The 20,854-nt window shown below is 38.2% G+C and overlaps 1 protein-coding gene across 1 annotated transcript; it reads left to right on the top strand.

The window, feature by feature from the left end:
* Nucleotides 1–16,940: 16,940 nt before the first annotated feature.
* LOC150086521 (alpha-crystallin A chain-like) lies at nucleotides 16,941–17,450 on the top strand. Its single transcript, XM_090372190.1, has one exon. It carries the CDS (start codon nucleotides 16,941–16,943, stop codon nucleotides 17,448–17,450), a length of 510 nt encoding a protein of 169 aa, XP_090228316.1.
* The last annotated feature ends 3,404 nt before the right edge of the window (nucleotides 17,451–20,854 follow it).

Below are 20,854 nucleotides of genomic sequence, written 5' to 3' on the forward strand. Positions count from 1 at the left end.
AAATCCCAATTTAGCGGTTTTCCCGCTAGTTTTACCGAAATTGCTTCAGGTTTGGCGGATTAAAATATGTTAAAGCGGAAAGAGTATAAAATATGTTTAGCATGTACTCCTGCTCTCAACGACCCTGAAAAAACACCGTTTAGTGCCTCTCTCAATACCTCCAAACACCCATTTGCCGTTTATTTCCTTTTCCCAAATTTGCTGTCGTCTATTTTGACCACAACATTTTCGCCACCTATTACACAACTGTCTTTCACACAGGCATCAACACACACCTCCCGACAAAAGCTACGCCAATCAGAAACGGTACTGGAACTAACACCCAAATCATGTATTGCATGTTCACAGGGAAACTTCTGAATCCAATAATAGGTCAGAAGCAGCACCTCAGACATTTGCAACTTACTCTCCGAGAACCGGGACCCCTTTCGCACCGATCTTTTCACGTAATGCCCATTTAACCATCCACCCACTCTACACTTCCACTCATAACCATCCATAATATCCTTTCTCTCGGTCAATCGCATCATATTCCCACACTTAGGACATTTATATCGGGAGGATATCAAACCAACACTCGTACACCATTCAACCACATAAAAGTACTATCATACTGCAAACGAATAAAAAAAATGGAAGTTAGTCTCTCTAGAGGGTTCATAGCGAGCGAGCTTTTCAAAACGAATGGAAGAAATGGCCAATTTGCAATTGCTTAGGAGGAATCATTACTTTTCAACACAAAGAGCCAGTGTTATCCGTAATTTTTCGGTTTTTCCATGTTTAGTATTGACTTGATTTGATTGGCTATCAGTTCCTGCTCTTTGTGTTGATGACTAATCATTCCTCCTCAGCAAAAGCGAAGCGATTCTTTTCTTTGCTTAGAAAACTTAAACAATAGCTTAAGGAAAATTTCTTGACACATTTAGTTAAAAATGTATTTAACAGTTAATGCATAACTGTTCAAAACCCAAAACACCTGCACTGTTTTGCTCTTATTTTTCGCGTTTAGAATTTTTAAGCGAGGGATTATGAATTTGATTTACCAGTTAAAGGACATTTGCTCTGGACTTGGTTGTATTGACGAACTATGCCATCAATCCTCAAAAGAGACGTAAAAACGTTTATTTATTTATTTTTTTTTTTCAAAGTGACTATAACATTCAATGAAGAACATACACCCACTAGCGAACAAAGGTGGTGGGGGGGGGGGAATCGTCGGCTTCTAATGATGTTACCAAGGGTAACAGGGGAAAAAAAATAATCCCCAGAAAAAATATCCGATTTACTTTCCTTTTTTTTTACCCTAAAAACTATACATAACAACCATATCTAACAAAATTTCAAGCAAAAATTATTTAGCTATCACAGTGTTGAATCTCCGGGGGGGGGGGGGGGGGGGTTACCGATGGCGAGTTTCCCTCCGGTGGAATGAAATCCCCCCCCCCGGCGAAAAATTGTAATTTTGATTTTCAAATTGCAACATTGAATGAAGATAAGCACAGAACGAAGGCCCAAATGAGTTCTAAGAAAAATTAATAAATGATGCGATTTTTACATATTCAAAGAAAGAGCAAAGATAAATAAGATTATTATATTACTTAAGTTTTGATTCTAATTTGTATGCCTTTTTTGTGAATTTTAATCCGTGATTTTGATATGATTGTACTGTGATTATTGGCAGTAATGTGCTTTTTTTTTTGTGCACTGATTGTATATTTTTAGTATTTAAATGTAAAAAAAAATGAATACTGCCTATTTTGTAGTAGTAGTGGCATGTGATGCAAGAAAGCAAGTGTATGAGCTTATGTAGCATCAGCAAAAAAAAAAAAAAAAATCACACCATTCTCTCCAGTTCCTCCTCGAATTTATTCAACCTATCAACTTCCACGACAGATGGAAGTTTGTTCCAGCAATTAACCACCCGCTGGCTAAAGGCAAATTTCCGCACATCTATTCTACATCTGTCTTTTCTTAATTTGAATTTATGTCCCCTTAGGTTCGTAATCTGAACAAGTGGAAGGATCCCATCAGAATTCAAGGCCTTATACACCTCAATCAGATCACCGCGCAGGTGCCTAGTCTCCAGCCACTGCAATTTGTAGAACTTAAGCCTCTCTTGATAAGAGGATCCCTTCATTCCCTTCACCAATCTTGTTGCCCTTCTCTGTACACGCTCAAGCAAATCTACATCCTTCCTAAAATGAGTTCTCCAGACCTGTACGCAGTACTCAAGGCGTGGCTGACCATTGCCTTATACAGAGGGATAATCACCTCCTTTTCCCTGCTAGCAAAATTCATATATATTATTGACAAAACCCCATGACCTGCCCTGGCAGCCTGTCTGCATTGCTCAGAAAACTTCATATCTGACTGCACAATTACTCCCAGGTCTTTTTCATTCTCTACCACCTTAATTGTAGTACCACACAGTTGGTACGTTTCTCTGGGGTTACTTCTACCCATATGCAGTACTTTGCACTTGTCAAGGTTAAACTTCAGTTGCCACTTCTCAGCCCATCTGCCAAATTATCTAGATCCTGTTGCAGTAGCACACTGCCATTACTGTCATTAACAACCCAAACATGAAGAGAAAGAAGACCAACATGGTTTTATTCGAAGAGAATTTACTCGTCGATATGTGTTACCCCTCGGAGCCGAACCCGAGACTGTTACCTCGTCGCTTAGTAGACACGGTGTGCTGACTATACAGGCACCTAAAAAAGCATTGGAGCTACCTAAGTCTGACGAGAGGATGGTTCCTATAAATTTTCAGGAAGCTCCTGGGGAAACAAAGAATGAATAAAAGCTGTATGTTAAGTACTTTTTTTTTTCATATTTACCCATAAGTGTGAATTTACTGCACTAGAATAATATAATGAAGATTGTATTTTGTGACTAAAAATAGTGTAGTCACTTTTTTGATAGTTAAAAATAAATTTTCTTGAAAAGCAACTTCGTTGTGTTTATATTGTGGAATTACAAGATGTAAATGCACTTTTCGAAAACATATTTAAATAATCGTAATTTGTTTACGATTAGTTAGTTTATTTTATTTAATTATTATTTTTTATTCTAAATATTCTTCAGTAGTAATACTGGGCGTTTAATTATTAAGTTATAAATTAAAGAATGTGCCACTTTGAAATGCGTATTTAAAGTTGCAATTTTAAAATATGCGTTTCAAAATTGTAATGAATCTTTTTTATTTATAATTTTATTTATTTATTTTAAAATTGTGTAATGAATGAAGCACGTATTGTGTGCTAACACAACCATTTGTTCTTGCCTGATTTCTAAATATAAAGCTAAATTTAAGGTTCTCAATTTTTTGTTTGATAGCGTCAAAATAAATTAAAAAAAAAACGGAAGTGTATTTACGTTTATGGGTTTTAGAAGATTTATGGCCAAACTTAGCAATGTCTGGATCAACAATAGTTACAAAAAGAATTCATATCTCTTTGTGAAGATTTATCGTTTTTAATGAAAGGAAATTTGGTAAAAGTTCAGTTTATGGTGCACCCTTCAAAATGGCGGCGAGGAGAAGAGGGGGAAAGCAGTGATTAACGGATTGTAACTCCGCCCACTCAGTGCTTTCCCCCTCTTCTCCTCGGCCGGCGGGTGGCACGTGGCACAGCCACAAGTACGGCGGCTGAAAATAGGAGAAAACAGAAATGCAGTTTTTCTAGACTATATTTTACAATGAGATTGACTGAAAATAATTCAAAACAGGCAAAACGGTAATTTTTAATGAAATTTAACGATAGAAATTGAAAGACAAATCAACAATTTTTATTGAAGATCGACAATGTCCCAGAACCCCCACTTTTGTGATCGAACAAAACTAGACGATTCCACGTGCATTAAAAAAGAAATGGCTCTTTGTGCAGCAACAATGTCTACAAAATTGCTTATTGTTTTAAATTTGGGAAAGAAAACTACAAACTAACCTGATCAGAGGGAGACCTTCATTCATTGTCCTCGCCAGTCGGTTTATACATTTCAGAAATGGCTACTAGGAAAGAGCTCATCATGATGCTGGAAGTTGAGTGACTCCGTCTCCACATATATTCTGCGAGATAGGAGTCAAACTAATCATCGACAGTACAAGAGGACAGTTGCCGTTTAATGGCACTCCATGTACCCTCAATACTATTGGTGTTAGCGCCAGTTTCCGTGTCGCTAAAATGAATTGAGTCAGGTGTTTAAACCCTTCTTCCCCTAGACAATTATAAGACTTCCAACAGTCTGATACAATGGTGGTACCAGGCAGTATGGAAGTCTTGATTATGTCCAGGAGAACTTTCTTACTCCTATCACACCCAGACCACCAATCATACAACTTTCTTTCACACATACATCAATACACACCTCGCGACAAAAATGTCTCCAGTCACACACGGTCGCGGAACTCTCCCCCATCTCATTGATGACAAATTCCACGGGCACCTTCTCGATCCAAAAATAAGTGAGAAAGAGCACATGGATTATTGTTAAATGACTCTGAGAACCCCTTGCGCACAGACCTTTTAACATGATGAGGATTGGCCCCTTTCTTTCTGCAGACCCATACAAATCAATCCTTGCGCTCGGCCGAGCTCATCATACATTCACACTGGAAACTTGTACTCTGATGCAATTAATTTAACATTCATACACCAATAAATCACAGCCTTGCATCCGTCCTTTTCTAAACCATACAACATTCTCGCGGTCACTTTCTCCATTGGGGTTGAACGACAAAAAAACTATACAATTATATGAAGACAACTCACAGCAGCGCAGAAGGCGATTTCTAAGCAGTACGAGGCAATTCCCAGCAGGAACAACGCAGAACCAAACAAATAAATAATGAACAGAATTACATAAAACCGGAATTAAGGGAGATTACGCAGTTCTAATTAGCCAATCAGATAATTGAGGACTGGGGGAAGGTAGAAACATCATTTTCGGAGAACAAAACCTAATAAAAAAAAAAACTTAGAATACCGTATTTCCCCATGTATAAGACGCACCTTAATTTTAGGGTTCGAAATTTGAAAAGAAATGTACATATTACATAAAGTTATTGAACTCAAGTTTTATTCATCATAAAATTCATACAACTCATCGCTGTCAAAACTCCCATCCATTAGCTTGTCCTGATCTGTGTCTTATGACGAATCACTGTCTTCATTATTGCCTCGTCCTCAGTTCCATCTATGGCATTTGAAATTCCACACTTCTTAAATGACTTGACAACGATCTTAACCTTGATGTTTTCACCCAGGTACAAACTTCTCCTATAGTTAGTTTCTTCACTCTTATTGCTGGTGTCAAACTGTTCCCAGAAGACGTCATCCATTGGTTCCATTCGTCTCTCATGGCAGCTTTGAAGGGTTCGTTAATGCTGACATCAAGTGGTTGGAGCTGGGATGTCAAGGTATGATGGCAAGTTTTTTTTTTTTTTTTTTTTTTGCCCTGCAGCAATCTTCTTTCTATTTTTTGTTATGTGTGCTCTGAACTGATCAAGGAACAATAGGGCAGGTTTGCGTAAGCCCACCTGGTCTCCTGCTCCAAACTTTCTCAAACCAGCTTCCATCCTGATCCATCCAACCCTTGTCATGAACGTGGACAATCACTCCTCGAGGAATGTCTTCTTTTGGCATTGTTTTGCGTTTGAAAATCAGCATAGGAGGCAGCTTGGTTCTGTCGGCACAACTGTGTAATGGCTCTTTTCATGTCCACTTGTCTTCAGTTACAGTTTTTACCCCCTTCTTAACAACAGTTCTGTTACTTGGGACATCAAATTGAAGGGGGACTTCGTCCATATTTGCAATCTGTCCCAACTCAAACTGATGTCTTCCAACATTGAATGACAAAACGATGAAATTCAAGGACCTTCTGCTCTAGCTTTCAGGCATCTTTTGGGCAAGTCTGGTCCGTGTACGCATGCTTAGTCCATTCCGTTTCATGAACCTGAAGCACCAATTTGAAATCCTTTGAATCAGTTTGAAATCAATTGCTGATTTCCTTTGAAATCAGCAATTCTTCTTGCCTCATGCTGAACCATCTTTGTGGACACAGGAATTCCAATTTCCCTTTGCTCCTCAATCCATATCTTCAATTCCCTCTCTAAATCAGGCCATTTTGCTGACTTGCCTCTAATGGCCTTCTGCCTTGGCGTTTTCAGTAGATTTTCTTCTTCCCTTTTCCAGTCTCGGATTGTTCTCTCAGTTGGAGGAGGACCAAACTTACGTTCAGCACCACGATTTCCATTCACTTTTGCAAACTGGATCACTTTTAACTTGAATTCAGCACTGTACGAAAATCTTTTTTGGGCAGAACGTGGCAAAACGTAACCCAATATACCGCTGACAAGTGCGAAACACACGAAAAAGCGGGAAATGCAAGTTAAAAAAAATCTACAACCACTGTATCAGACGCACGCAGTTTTTATACCCCAAATTTTTCGAAAAAAAGGTGCGTCTTATACATGGGGAAATACGGTAATTCTAATTTTATAAGTTAATTAAAAAAAAAACAGATAAGAATACATTACATCGCATTAATTTTCTATTAATTAAAAATTATATAGCCAGGTTTGTCCATTTTGGTTTAATTTTTGTAAAATTTTTTTCCCCAGACCCCCTTTTTTGCAGGGACAATCAGCTCAAGTGACTAACATGAACATACGGGAAACACTGACACGCACAATCTGGCACGCGTGCCAGATGTTTCCGTATGTACAGGAGAACACGTGACACTGGGCGGAGTCAGCAAAATCTTAGCCAGCTCCAGAATGTTCGGGGGTGGGGAAGGAAAAAATGATTCTTTCAACAGGCTGTCCCGAGGGCTAAAAGGGCCCTACTCGCTGTAGGGTCCCATTTTAGCCCTACAAGCTGTTCTGAGGACCAAAGGTGTACAAAATAAATGTTCTTATTTTTTTGGCTGATGCTGCATAAGCTCATACGCTTACTTTCTTACATCACATGCCACCACTACAATTATTACTCTGGCACGATCACTGGGTCAGAGGAGTTTACAATAAATCATGAATACAATCGTTAATCGTATTTAGCAGTCACGGATTTGAACCACGATCCACTCAAAGAGCATGTACTACTGCACTCTCGCTACGTCATGACTAAAAGTTGTAGGTGTATCCAATAAAGTGGTCACTTAGTGTACATAAGACCACGTATTAATACAAACTGTTTTCTTTTCTTTTTTCTTTTTTTTTTTTTTTTTGTCCTCGCCTTTTCCCATTTTTATGAGGTCAGCGTTTGTAGTGTTTTGGTATGAAATTTTTTTACGGCTGGATGCCCTTCCTGACGCCAACCCTCACCCTTTTACCCGGGCTGGAGATAGTTTTCTTTTCTATTTAAGTATTTTTGTTTTGTTTCCAAATTTATTTATTTTGTTATTTTTCTGTATTTACTTGTTGACTGTATACCTATAGATAAATTGTAATTAAGTATTGGGGCTCACTATTGCAGCTAGGCTCCATGGCTGTAATTTCCTTAAATTAATGCCCGTTCATCGAACCTAACCATTGTTATCTAAATCAATTATCTGATTTCTTTTTTTTTTTTTTTAAGTGTGTTTTGGTTTTATTTATTTATTTGTATTTGATCCAACAACCTCAAAAATATTATATTCTGTTGTATTAATAACTGTAGCTGTAAAGTTGGTAGCTTCCACAACTAAATTTTTCAGGATTCGCTACCAACCTCTGTTTTCGATAGCGAATCCTGAAAAATTTGACAAGGGTCTTTTGATTTTATTTTAACACATAATAATTCTTTTATAAAAAAAATATAGATTATAATGCGCACAATACATAGTTATGTACATTATAATGTTTATTTAAAGTTCGTTTACTGAGGTCATTCGAAGCTAACGGATATGATTTCATTTCAGTTAAAGCGCCTGCGCGTTGATACAGACGATTTAGGTGAAACAAAATGGCTCCCATTCTACAATGTCTAAAGAATATTTTAAAAATAATGAAATATTTGAAAAAAATAATAAATAATGATACAAGTATCTTAACAAAATCTTTATATTGGAGTAATAACACAATTACAATTTAATACACATACGGTATATTAAACAAAACACATTTTAATTTGCTTTAACGGTGATTATTCTTGATTGAGGAGTACGGATTTCAACCTTAGCCAAAAGTCTAATAAATAACAGAAAACAGCACATCTATAACGAACAGAATTTTGAAAACTTTCCTTACGTAATTATCTATTTTCTGCGTTTCTTTGCGGGTTTACTTCCTTTCTTCTTTGTAATTTTCTTTCCCGCTTTAATTTTCTTAGCTTTTCTTACTGTGGTTACCTTCTTCTTTATAACCATTTTCTTAACTACCTTCTTGGCTTTTTTCGCTGATCTTTTCGTTATGCTGGTGGCCTTTTTCGGCTTTGGCACAGGGTTCTCTTCAATCTTAAAGCCATCTTTAGTTTTTACAATTCTTCCTGATTTTCTAGCAAGTGCCAGGTACTTCTTTACATTTTCCTTAATGCGAAGTCCACCAACATTATATTCAGATTTAATGTAACGCATAATCTTTTTCTGGGTTGTACCTCCGCGATCTTTCAAATATGTTATGGCTGCTAACACCATTCTTTCAACTTCTGCCAATGGATTGTTAGCTACTGGACTTCTACTGGAAGAACGGGGTCTAACTGGAGGAGCACCAGAAAAACGATGAGGACTAACTTGGACTGCAACATCCATCTCTGCCAAAGGAATAAACCGCTACCTATAAGTCTATAGAAGAAAATTGTTTGTACCCCACTCGAAATGTTTCAGATGGTTTTGTGGCGAGTACAAATGCCGAACGATTTAATTACCAGTCGCTTCAAATGGTCCAACTGTTCGAGCTGGCATTCGCGTGAATGTGATACGATATCGTGTTACGTGAATTGTCAGGTTTTTATAAAATAATCTCGAAATATTTCAAATACGTAATACAACAGTAATTAGAATTTAGTAATGCAGCGATGCCATAAAAAAAATAATAAAAAATATATATGTACATACATTACTTTCTGTTAACAAAATTCGGTATACTGTATATATTAACCTTAGCATTTATTATTATTTTATTTCTTTGAAAATAATTTATTATTATTATTTCTCTCTGATCGGGGAGTTTTACTCCGTGATGGGTATTGCTACCAAGTACATAGTGGTTGTTATACAGGCTGTAGGATAGTCAGAGTTCCTCGATCAAAGTAGGCTACAGGTGTTCAGGAGTCCGGGGTTGTGTTGCCCGTTTTTAAGGCGTGGTCCCAGTACAGCTTCTGGTTGAGGTCTCTAGTACTGCCTGGGGTTCGTACTTGTAGTACGGTACACTTTCTTCGATCAACTGGTATTTCTTTGCTAGCTTCCGATGTATTATTCTGGCTACCTGGTCGTGTCTGAGTGTACTCAGTCTGAGTGATGACCTTGCATCTCTCGGTGATGTGTTGGATCGTTTCTAAGCCCAGGTGGCATCGTCGATATGTGTCATCGGACACTCCGGGCTCTTTGGCGATGTATTTTCTGTAGTTCTTGGTGTTGATTACCTAGTCTTGGATGGCGAGCATGACTCCTTCAGTCTAAAGGGAAGAGATTCCCGCTCGTGAGCCATGAATTGGAAGCCATTTTATCTATATGATCTTGATGAGGTCATTGTAGTGTCGGCCATGGAGTGCTTATTTGCATATCTTTCTAGCTTCGTTTGTGGCGTCTGGACGGGAGGGGACTCCTCCTTAGGTTTAGTGGGATATGCCACTTGTCTATCTTCCTTATGGCCTCGTAGAGTGCTGCTGTGTATTTCTGGAAGTAATCCTTTAGGTTAGCAACGGCTGTTTTCTCTTGCTGGATGAGGTCTATCAGGTCCCTTCCTCCTTCTTTCCAAGCAATTGTCTCTCCACGGTTGACTTAGTGTGGTGTTGGAGGTTTTTGGTCATCATTGTCCTTCTCATGATAATCTTAAGCTCGGGGTTAGTCCAATCAATGAACCCGAAGGAGTATGTTAGCACTTGGACTGCATAGGTGTTTATGACTTTAATTGTGTTCCCTCCGTTCAGCTCTGCTTTCAGAAGGCTTCTGAGTCTCTGATGGTATTTTTCGGTCAAGTATGCCTTAATTTCTTTGCGCTGTAACTGCTGAGCCTGCATCATCCCCAGGTATTTGTAGGCTCTGTCATGGCTTCGATCACTTTACTAGTCTGCAGCTGGCAGTTTCGTTGACACACAAGCCTCTGCTAGGTGCTTGTGTGTGCAGGTGAGCTTTTTGTACCAGTAGTCGTGGATTATTATTATTATTATTATTATTATTATTGTTGATAAACAATAATATATAATAATATCAATAATTGTTGATATTATTATTGATAAAATAAAATTGTATTGTATTATACATGTATTATTATTAGCTATATGGTTACAGGAAGCCTGTAGCTTGCTGCACCAGCCAAAAAAAGGTGGAGTAAAGGTGAAAGGTGGAGTAAAGAAGGGTAGCGCCCTGTGAAGTCTTATTCTTGGAAGGGTTTTTATTAGGTGGAGCGAGGGTAGCCCTGTGAGCTCTCTCCTTGTGGACAAGATAGCCGTATAAGGCGGAAAAAGGCCTCAGGATGAAGATAGCAGTCCCCATATCGACGGAGCATGATAGTATACAACGTGCCAGCCCAGTTGAGGTGTACAGTGAGTCCCTCAGAATACCAGAATTGTGATCCTCACTAGAAAATTCCCTAGGAGTTATAGAATGAATGCCCTGATATACGATGATGACATTTCCAATTAAGGGTGGGAGGATCCAAAACAGTGAAGCCCGACTAAGAAGAAATTAAGTAAGTGACTAACATAGTATTCTCATTACCTTAAAGGACTTTAAGACCCTAGTAACAGATTAGTGGATATTTAAGATACTGAGAGATATATACATGTATAAAATTATATACATAAAGTAGAGAGAGATAAGTTAGGTAATAATAATAGAAATTTGACAGGTATAATTTTGTAATTAGAGAAAGGAACTAAAGAAGAAGAAAAGGGTGTTAATGATAGTAGTGGCTTTGATTAATAATCAAACATATGTTATGTTATAAGCAAAGGAGAGAAAAGGAATATTTGTCATAAGTTGTTTCCTAGAAAATGTAGGTATGCATTTTGGAAGGGGGGGGGGGAGGTAAAGTCCTAAACCAGTGTATAAGGTAAGAATTATGGAGCATGTAAGGAAATTTATGGATCAAGTGCAAGGAAGAAACTATAACAGTTTGCTGTACTAATATCGTTTGTGTTGGAAAGGAAAGGATAACGTTAATAGAGTATAACCAATGTACGTAATTGTATATATAACTAATACTAAGTAGACAAAGTTGAATATTAATAGTACATGCCTCAATTTGTTCATTTTTTATGTTGTATATATATGTAAATAAACTATGTTATATTATATATTTGTGTGTGTAGTTTGTCATCCTGGAACACCCAGCTTTTCCGAAGGGAATTATAATTAATTATAATTAATTATTTATTTTAAAGTGGCTTCTTGAAAATTAATTCAATTTTCTTAATTGATATTAGTAAGACAAATCGATGAAAGGAAGGCAAACTCATTAAGCATCAGCTTTAAAAATCCATTCAGGCTCTATCCAAATCGTTCCTCAACTTTACGTAAGTTCTGGTGGGATTACTAATACAGTATGCAGAAGCTTACCATTTCCTAATATTGGTCAGAACGGTAGTTACGATCATTTTTATGCTTTCAGCAATGTCACCACAAATAAACAGCATGGGACCAGTCACTGAACGCTGTGGAACTCCGCTGGAGACCCAGTCGATCAGAACAAAAGTCATTTACAATCATCCTTTGTCTCCTTTCACTCAATCAGCATTTATCGGACGTAGTATTGTCCTGCCAGTGGCACATCGCCCCAATATACAATGTCAAATTATTCTTTGCATCCAGTGCTCCTGCAACAAAATTCTGCACCCAATATCTCAAAATAACACGATGTGTCCATGGTCCTGTTATTGCTCTTTTGTTGATAGATAGCCGTCCTCCTCATACCGTGTGGAAAAGGTCAGAGTTCGAGTCTTGTCGATGACTGGAGGAACTGTGTATACTGGAGGAATTTTATGGGCTTTTTCACAACGTGGCTGAGTTAGTGGATCTCGGCGAGAGTAGCGTGGTTTTTTCTCCCGGAAACTCGGATTTTTCGTCCAGCAAACAGAAAATCAACCTCAGAACACACGATTTACAGACCCTATACTTGGAGTAATATGGACGTGATTACTGAAGAGTTTTTCAATTACATATTCCTATAATTCTCGCACTCTCTGTACGACTTTTTGGAAGTTCTGAATTGAGTAACAGACTGTCTGCAAATCCAGTTTTCGGTTTATAGTGCAGTATATATTTTTATATATCATACAATATTTTAGTACTACAGTAAAAAGAATTAATCTTAATATAAATGGAGATAGAGAAACCATTACCTTTTCGAAAGATTAATCTAATTTAAAGAATCCAGTGTTCTTTGCATCTCTGTGCAGTGTCCTATATTCATTTTTAACTACAGCACGGGCATCATCGAATGCAATAGTTATTTCTTTATCAAAGTTACTGCAGGCCATATTCTCTATTATGTTCAATGCATTTTGGGCATCTTCTTAGATGGCAGTCTGTGCTTCTTCGTTGTTGCTGGTAACAAAAACATCGTTTTGCTTGGTGCTGAGCAGCTCTTCTGGTGTTGCGTTGCTGTGGTAGAAATTACATCGTGCACCTTCAAATTCGCCAACAAAATCCATATACTCCTTCAAATTTTAGAATTTTCAATATTACTTCGTTTCTACTGACAAAGACGTCCTTTGTTTTCCCCTACGGAATGAGGGTGCACGACTGGTGACACTAAGATCGTCTGTACAGTTGCTGGAATTTTCCCCTCAGTGGTCGCTTATCCACTCCTCACTCACGGTGCCTCCAGCGACTTTCCGCGTTTGCTCTATTCACTGTTGAGACATCCGGTGTTTTCAACAACAAGCTGATAATCCTTTAGATCATAAATTCCTAGGGTTTCCTGCAGATATGAGCGAAGCTAGGTCTTGCACGGGATGTTATAATCAAGTTGATTATGTCATCGTGTGTACTTCTTGCAAAGACGTTTGCCTTTGTGGGCCTTTATGGTGATTAAAAAAAAAAAAACTTGCGAAGAAAATTTAAAAATTCTTGGAAATGGGCGCCTTACAAACAAGAAGGAAATGATTCGAGGAATGTCGATGACGCATCACCAAATCGCAATCTTGCAACTTTCTGCTGAGTTTACACGGTTAAATGATTCACAGTAGCACAGACCGAACGGACAACCAAATGAACCAGAACAAAGGATATCTGAACCCGATGTGACAATTTCAGGTACCACGAACGATTACTCAACGTTTCGCTAGGAGGAGTACCAATACCAAACGTGCTCTCACACACAGACCTTGGCGTTTTATTGGACCAAAAGATGTCCTTAGTTCAACCAGATCGACAAAATCAATACTCAGTTTTTTCGTCTCAGGTGGATCTGGTCGAACAAAGGACACCTTTTGGACCAATAAAACGCCAAAATCCTCCACGATCTACCGCACCATCCCATCACTTTCTATGGTGCAGAAATAAGGCCCACAAACCTTAAGCAGGTGTATACCACTGAATACTGGTTACTGAAATGGGCCAATACCAATCTTTGTCTGCCTCCCGCCACCACAACTACCAAGATGGCAAATGCATTCGAAATCCCGAGGGTGAAGTCCCTGATTAATGAAAAGAGGTTAGTTTTTAGAGCCAAACTCCTCACAGACCACATATCTAATATTTGGAACGCCTGCTCTTTGAGGATCACATATTTTTTACTTACATACATTTTTATTACATATATGGTGCTTCCAAACACTTTCTATTTACAATCATGCTATTCTGTGTAAGAAACTCTTTCGATATAAGGCTTCACTTACAAACTATGAAAAGCAATAAACCATGTATGTATGGGCATGTACTTATTTTGGGTGGCACCTAGACGTTTAGTCGAACTCCACCTTGGAAAATCTGTGTTAAAAGCAGTAACACTGTCTACAGGAGCTGAATATGTTGTGTGTGTGTGTAGGTTTATGTTTTTTCAGGTCTTTCCTCCATCAGTAAGCGATTAACACCCGGTCGATCGCTGTCTAGTGCTCGTTCCTGGTTCTACTATCTAGTGCTGCTCCACCAATTTGTCGTCCAGTGGAACGAGGGCAATACCAAAGAACAGGAGCCCTCAGGCTGCCCGACCTGAGGAATAAAAATAAATAGTGGTTAAAATTTTTGTCCAAAATATAGGGACCTGTACAAGTCTGCAAATCTCAAAAGAAATTTCATAAGGTCAATCAGTTAATCCTCAACTGTACCAAACAATTGGTTATAGAAGCAGTCAAGGAAGTTAACTTAAATCCTAGTGATTTATCTTCGATCTCGTAAGCTAATACACTACAGGAAAATTAATTTACAATACATAGAATTTCTTCAATTCGTGTTCCATAACTAGGAGCCACATTTAATCAGACCCTAAGAAGTTAATCTTGAGTTTGAGATCGAACTCTCAAACTATACTGATTAAATTTTTAATTAAATTAAATTTCTAATTAAATTTTCGCTCTAAAATCTTAATTTACATTTTAGATTGCTTTTATTTGGTAATTTCTAAAAAGACAAATTACAAATTTTGAATTTCGTGGCCGACTTAATGAAAGTTTGAATTTTCCAATATTATTTTCAATATCCATATTAAAAAAAAATAGCCACTAGAGGGCCAAACTAAATTATCCTAAAAATGAGCTTGTGTAATCTTGTCCTAAAACTAGATCTGAACCGGGGAAACACAGGCTCAGATCGTCAGCCCCTAAAACAATTGAACTAAATGTTCTAAATCCCAGACACAAACACAGAAACATAAATACTTGCATGTATAATTAATAACATTATATTATTACTAATTTAAGAAAACAAAATTTAGTTTCCAAGTTAAAAGCTGTTTGTGTAGAATGAATTAGTAAACAAGGTGGGTTTACCTTGTCAGAAAAAGATTGGAATGTTGCAAAGTTCTTGGCATCTTGAATCAAAACATTGAGGTGGTCAGTCCTAATTGGTTGAGCGCTATTAAATAGTTTTTGTCTGAAGTGGTCATAAGCTGGGAAATAAAGCAGAACATGCCTCCAATCTTCTACTGCCTCACAGAAATAAAGGTACAATTCCAAATTTACATAATTTATCCTGCATTGAACCATGGCCAGTAATTAAATACAGTGTAACGTTGTCATTGAAGTGTAAAACCAACCCATAACTTTCTTACTTACAGAAAATGTTGCATTTTCAATGAGCTCAGTGAGTCCTGTTTCACTGGATTGCCATCTATATTTCCACTTCTCAGTGAATTTTGTCCAAAGATCAATTTTTCTCCTGCCGTAGCCAAGTCGGCAGGAGCAGCATTGCGTAGCACACGCTTCTTGATTAGACTGGGGTTCGAGCCCGTGACCACCAAATACGGAGGATGCGGAAAGGTCAGGGAATGACCACCGCATATCCCTGGGGCAATATGGCCTGTGTGAGAAGGACGGTGACGATACCACTGTGCTACCTGCACAGACAATCTTTTGTCCAACGAACTAAAAACTTATTTTTAGGCCACCCGAATAATTAAATTCATCTGCCGTGCTATGTCTTATGTCTCTAAATTATGTGTGTTCTATGGTCAATTTGTCTGTTTTGCTCTACGAAAAACCCCAGTTTCCAGGAGGGGGTGAAACCTTGCTATCAGAAACCGTGATTTTTCATCCAGCAAATAGGCAAATCAACCACAGAACACATGCATTATGACACGAGTTACTGATGCGGATAAAATTCTACAAGAGCAACAACTTACGCCAACAGTCATACCTGATTGAAAGTCCACATCGCAACCTCTTCCCATGCTCGTGATGTATACGAGTTGTACACATATCCAGGTACTGACTGTTGACTTGATTTTATTTCCGTGCACAACGTACTTGCTTTCATTAGGGGAGTGGGGATTATTTCAATGTCCTTAAGTTCTTTTGTTAATGTTAGATTTCTAAGCTGATTACAGAAAGAAGGACAGGTTGGTTATTGACACTAATCAGGGTATGCTACTTCAAAAGGATCTAGATAAATTAAGTAGATAGATTGGAAAATGGAAATTGGCGTTTAACTGTGATAAATACATTTGTGGTAGTAATATTCTTGGAATTGATTGGTTGGTTTTAGGCGTATCAGCAACTTAGATCACATTGCGCGTATATAATGTCTGTAAATTGCGTGTGTTCTGTGGTCGATTTTCTTTTTTGCTGGACGAAAAACCTGATTTTCTGGAGGAAAAAATTCATGCTACTCTCGCCTGAGACCGACTAACCCAACCACTGAAAAACCCCTAGATTCCTCCTCCTCATCATCATTATCCTAAGTTTTTCATCCCTCAAAACAGGAATAAAAAAGTTGCTTTGTCGTGGTCTGGGACGACTGGATATGAAATTCAGCAACTAATAAAATCATTCTTGTTTGCTTTTCGAATAGAAGAGAATGAAACATTATATTCGTGCAGGCAGAGCTCGCTGAACGTATAAATATAAACATGAGAAAGATAGCGCATACTTTGTTCTTTTCTTCTTGCATGAATTCCAGTTCGGGTTTTATAAATTTCATTTTCCACCAGTGATGTCATTGTTCGTGAAGTTCAGGGGGCGCTACGATACGTGCTATTATTTATAGTCATTTTCAGGCCTTTCCACGTTTTTCGAAAGATATTTTACAACGTGGAACGTTCTAAATCATGCTAGTTTATATAAATACTTTTGAAAATTCGCTTGAGCTTAGTAAACAGTTGCTTTTCTACTTTCCAAGTGTATATTTGAGTGGTTTCACCAGTAATGTCTTCAGAGAATGATTCGAAAGAGTCTTCATGCTCTAATTGGCGAAATGACTCGAACTTCCCTTATGGTCTTCGCAGAGAACAGTTTGGTCTTGGCATATTGGCCGAAAATTTACTTCCTCCAGTTCCTTTTCGTGCGAGCCAAGTAACTCCCTGTCAGAGCATGCCTTATCAAGATGATTCCGAAGTAAGGAATGAACCCGACAAGTTCCAGGTACTGATAGATGTAAGTCATTTTTCTCCTGATGAAGTGTCTGCAAAGATTGAGGACAGATATTTGGTGATTCGTGCCAAGCATGATGAGAAACAGGATGAGTTTAGTTTTATTTGTAGAGAATTCACCCGTCGTTATATGTTGCCTTTTGAAGTTGACCATAATACTGTTTCCGGTGAAGTTAGTCCAGAAGGTGTTCTGATCATAACGGCTCATAAAAAAACCTCGGGGGCTCCTACAGGTAAAGAGAAGGTAATACCTATATCATCGAAAGAGGATAAGGTTAAGCCATAGTAGGAGAATGCAGGAGTGTAAAGAAGCTATAAGACCGATTTTGTAATTATTACCATTTAAATTTTATATTTTTACAGTTCTAGTTAACTAATACTGCATAGTTAACGATATTACATAGAATTTGTGAGTTCAGGATTATTGTAATTCATCGGACCTCAATTTAAATAATTTTTTTAAAAATTTTATGTTTATTGAAGCATGTCTTATAAACCAATTCTATTTTGAAAAAAGAAAAGGTATCTGAATAAATTTTCTTTTTTTAAATAAAATTTTATTTCATTTTTAAATATTATCTTTAAGAATAAGAACTTCTTTTTTAGAGAAAACACAACAAAGATGGCTTTGATAAGCAGCGCTTACTGTCTTTATTATTTTATTATTATTATTGTGCAAGGAAGGTGCCATATGGTGCAAGGAAGCCTGAGGTTTTTTTCTGCACCGGCCAAAAAAAAAAAAAAAAAATGTTGCTCAGTCAACATCTTTATAATGTACTTTACTGATTTTTTTCTGGATTATAGTAAAATTAGGGACATAAATACATATTCCACGTTTCTGCTGTGATTAGTATAATAAATAATACCAATTTGATTTTTATGTTTAGAGAATTACCAAAAAAAAAAACCAAAAAAAAAAAAAAGCCAGCTTTTAATACGTATTACTCAAACCAAGAACAGTTATGTTCTGTGCATCCACATATCGTTTATTGATTCCTTGAAGCTTCGAATGGCAACAAAAATAATATCCAGTGCTTCGTAACAAATAAATTGTAAAAAAATAAATGGAACTTTGTCAGATATTTTCAATCCGGGGGTTCTTTCCCATTCCTGCACTGGATTGCACACAAACAATATCCCTGCAAATCTACCCAATTGCTTCATATTGCATGGTAACGTATGAATGCGTGTTATTGCAGGAGCGCTACTTTTATGAAAGGAAGTCGGTGTACCTAATAAAGTGGCCGCTCAGTGTACACGAATATATTTTGATATGACAATTGTGGATGCTTAGTTTTCATTCAAAATTTGAACGTTCTTTTGACTTTTCAGTTATTTTATGTTTTATATCTTTCAGATATTAATCATTTGTAGAATACGCGAAATATATTTAAGATGAATACACTACTCGACAAAATTAATGGAACACGCAGAAAACGTGGTATAACTCGTGCAGCTTGAGATGAAGAGGGACAAAATTTGGTATGTTGGTGTACCATAGAATAACGATGAAATGAGGAGACAGCGAGAAACTTCCGATAAGTATAAGGGGCATTTATAGGGGTTGTATAAGAATTACCAAAAAGGTCACATTACTTGGTGAGCTAAGCAGACCTTAGCTCACCAAGTGACCCAGGAGTTGGCTGTCGGGGTGCAATGCGACGCGAAGAGCGTCTCACACATGTTCAATCGGATTTAAGACGAATGATCGTGCTGGCCACGGCAGTCGTTGGATATCTTCAGCTTCAAGACGTTCCACTTAAGTTCCCCGCCACTTAAGCTGTATGTGCAGTGGCGTTGTCGTGCATGAAAAGAAAATCTGGGCCAACCGAACCCCTGAAAAAGTCACATATAGGGTTTCAGGATCTGTTCTCGGTACCTGTGCGCAGTTACAGTATATCTCCACCGTGTCCTTTTTCTGATGTTGGAAGGATGGTACCGCATTCCTCGTTATTTCTAGATGAAATAATGTCTATAATCTGTTTGTAGACTAAAACGGGATTCATCAGAGGACATGCGTATAAGGCAATGGTCAGACCACGCCTTGAGCACTGCGTACAGGTCTGGAGGCCTCATTTTCAGAAGGATGTAAAGTTACTTGAGCGAGTACAGAGAAGGGCTACAAGATTGGTGAGAGGGACGAAGAGGTCCTCTTACCAAAAAAGGCTTAAGTCTTGAAAATTGCGAGGTGATCTGACTGAGGTGTATAAGGCCTTGAATCGGTTGAAAAAGCTCAATACTAATGGGATTCTTTCTTCCTTTTGTTCAGATTTGAATTTGAGGGGCATAAATTCAAATTGAGGAAAGACAGTTGTCGAATAGACGAGCGGAAGTTTGCCTTTAGCCGGCGGATAGTTGATTGCTGGAACAAACTTCCATCTGTCGTTGTCGAAGTTGATAGCTTAAATAAATTCAAGGAGGAACTGGACAAGCTTTTAGAGGGAATGGATGTGGGAAATGGTTTTTATTATTATTATAACTACACCAAGAGTTACACCACATTTTTTACGTGTGTTATTAATTTTGTCGAGCAGCGTATTAATAGCTATTATTACAAAAAAAAAGTTGCTATTTTTCATGCGTTCACTAAGACGAATTATGGTCAAACAAGTGACGATTATCTATGCTTAACCAATCATAACTTATTACACCCAGTGATCAGTGAAATTATGTCCACCCCATAAGTAATGGACTGTGCCGCATTGTTCGCAGTATAAAAGGCCGAACAGCTTTGTACGCTAGAGCAATGGAAATTTGCGTCTGTTCGTGAAAGTCAAAGTTATAAAGTAGCAGTTATGGGACGGAGTAAAGATATCATGGAGTTTCAAAAGGGCATGACTGGGAGCTCGTGCATCGAGTGCTTCCATATCAGAAACGGCAGGTCTTGTCGGTTACTCTCGACCCATTGTGGTTAAGGTGTACAAAGAATGTGCCGAACGGGTGAAACCACCTACCGCAAAAGAATTATAAAAGATTACGCATCGTGGATGCTCGTGGTAAGCGACGGATGCAGCACATTGTACGAGCTGAACGGCACGTCACTATGCGACTCTTGACATCGCAATACAATATGGAGAAAGCAAGAACAATATCCCAAATGACGATGCGCCGCACACTCAGATGTATGAGGTTACAGAGTAGACGATCCAAGAGACACCCTCTTTTTACCCCTGATCATTGTCGACGGCGAAAGTTGTGGTGCGAACAACACGCTGGTTGGACGATGGAGGAATGGAAACGAGTGTGCTGGTATGACGACTCCAAATACCTGGTGCTACACGCCGGAGGACGCCTTCGTGTGTGTGTGTGTCGCAAGCAACACGAACCCATGGACCCATCATGCATGGTGCCCACTATCTAGGCAGGTGGCGGTTCTTGCTTAATATGGGGCATGTTTTGCTTGCAGGAACTAGGAGTCCTGGTGCGTAGGACCAAAGTTTCACTGATGAGGTATGTGCATTTCCTTCGGGAGTTTCTTTTCTCATGCTTATGCTCCATATCTTTTCATAGATATAGAGCATAAGATACTAAACTGGCAGCTCTTAGGAGACTGTACACCCTATCATGTTGCATTTTATCCTGGACAAAAGAGGGATCTTCCAAGACGATAATGCGCCGTGTCATCGGGTCCGCACTGTGCACGAGTGGTTCAAGAAACAGATTGAAGATATCACCAATAATGATTGGCCT

Source organism: Mastigoproctus giganteus, chromosome 4 (assembly GCF_048544385.1).
Source record: "Mastigoproctus giganteus isolate SK-2022 chromosome 4, ASM4854438v1, whole genome shotgun sequence".
NCBI lineage: Eukaryota > Metazoa > Arthropoda > Arachnida > Uropygi > Thelyphonidae > Mastigoproctus > Mastigoproctus giganteus.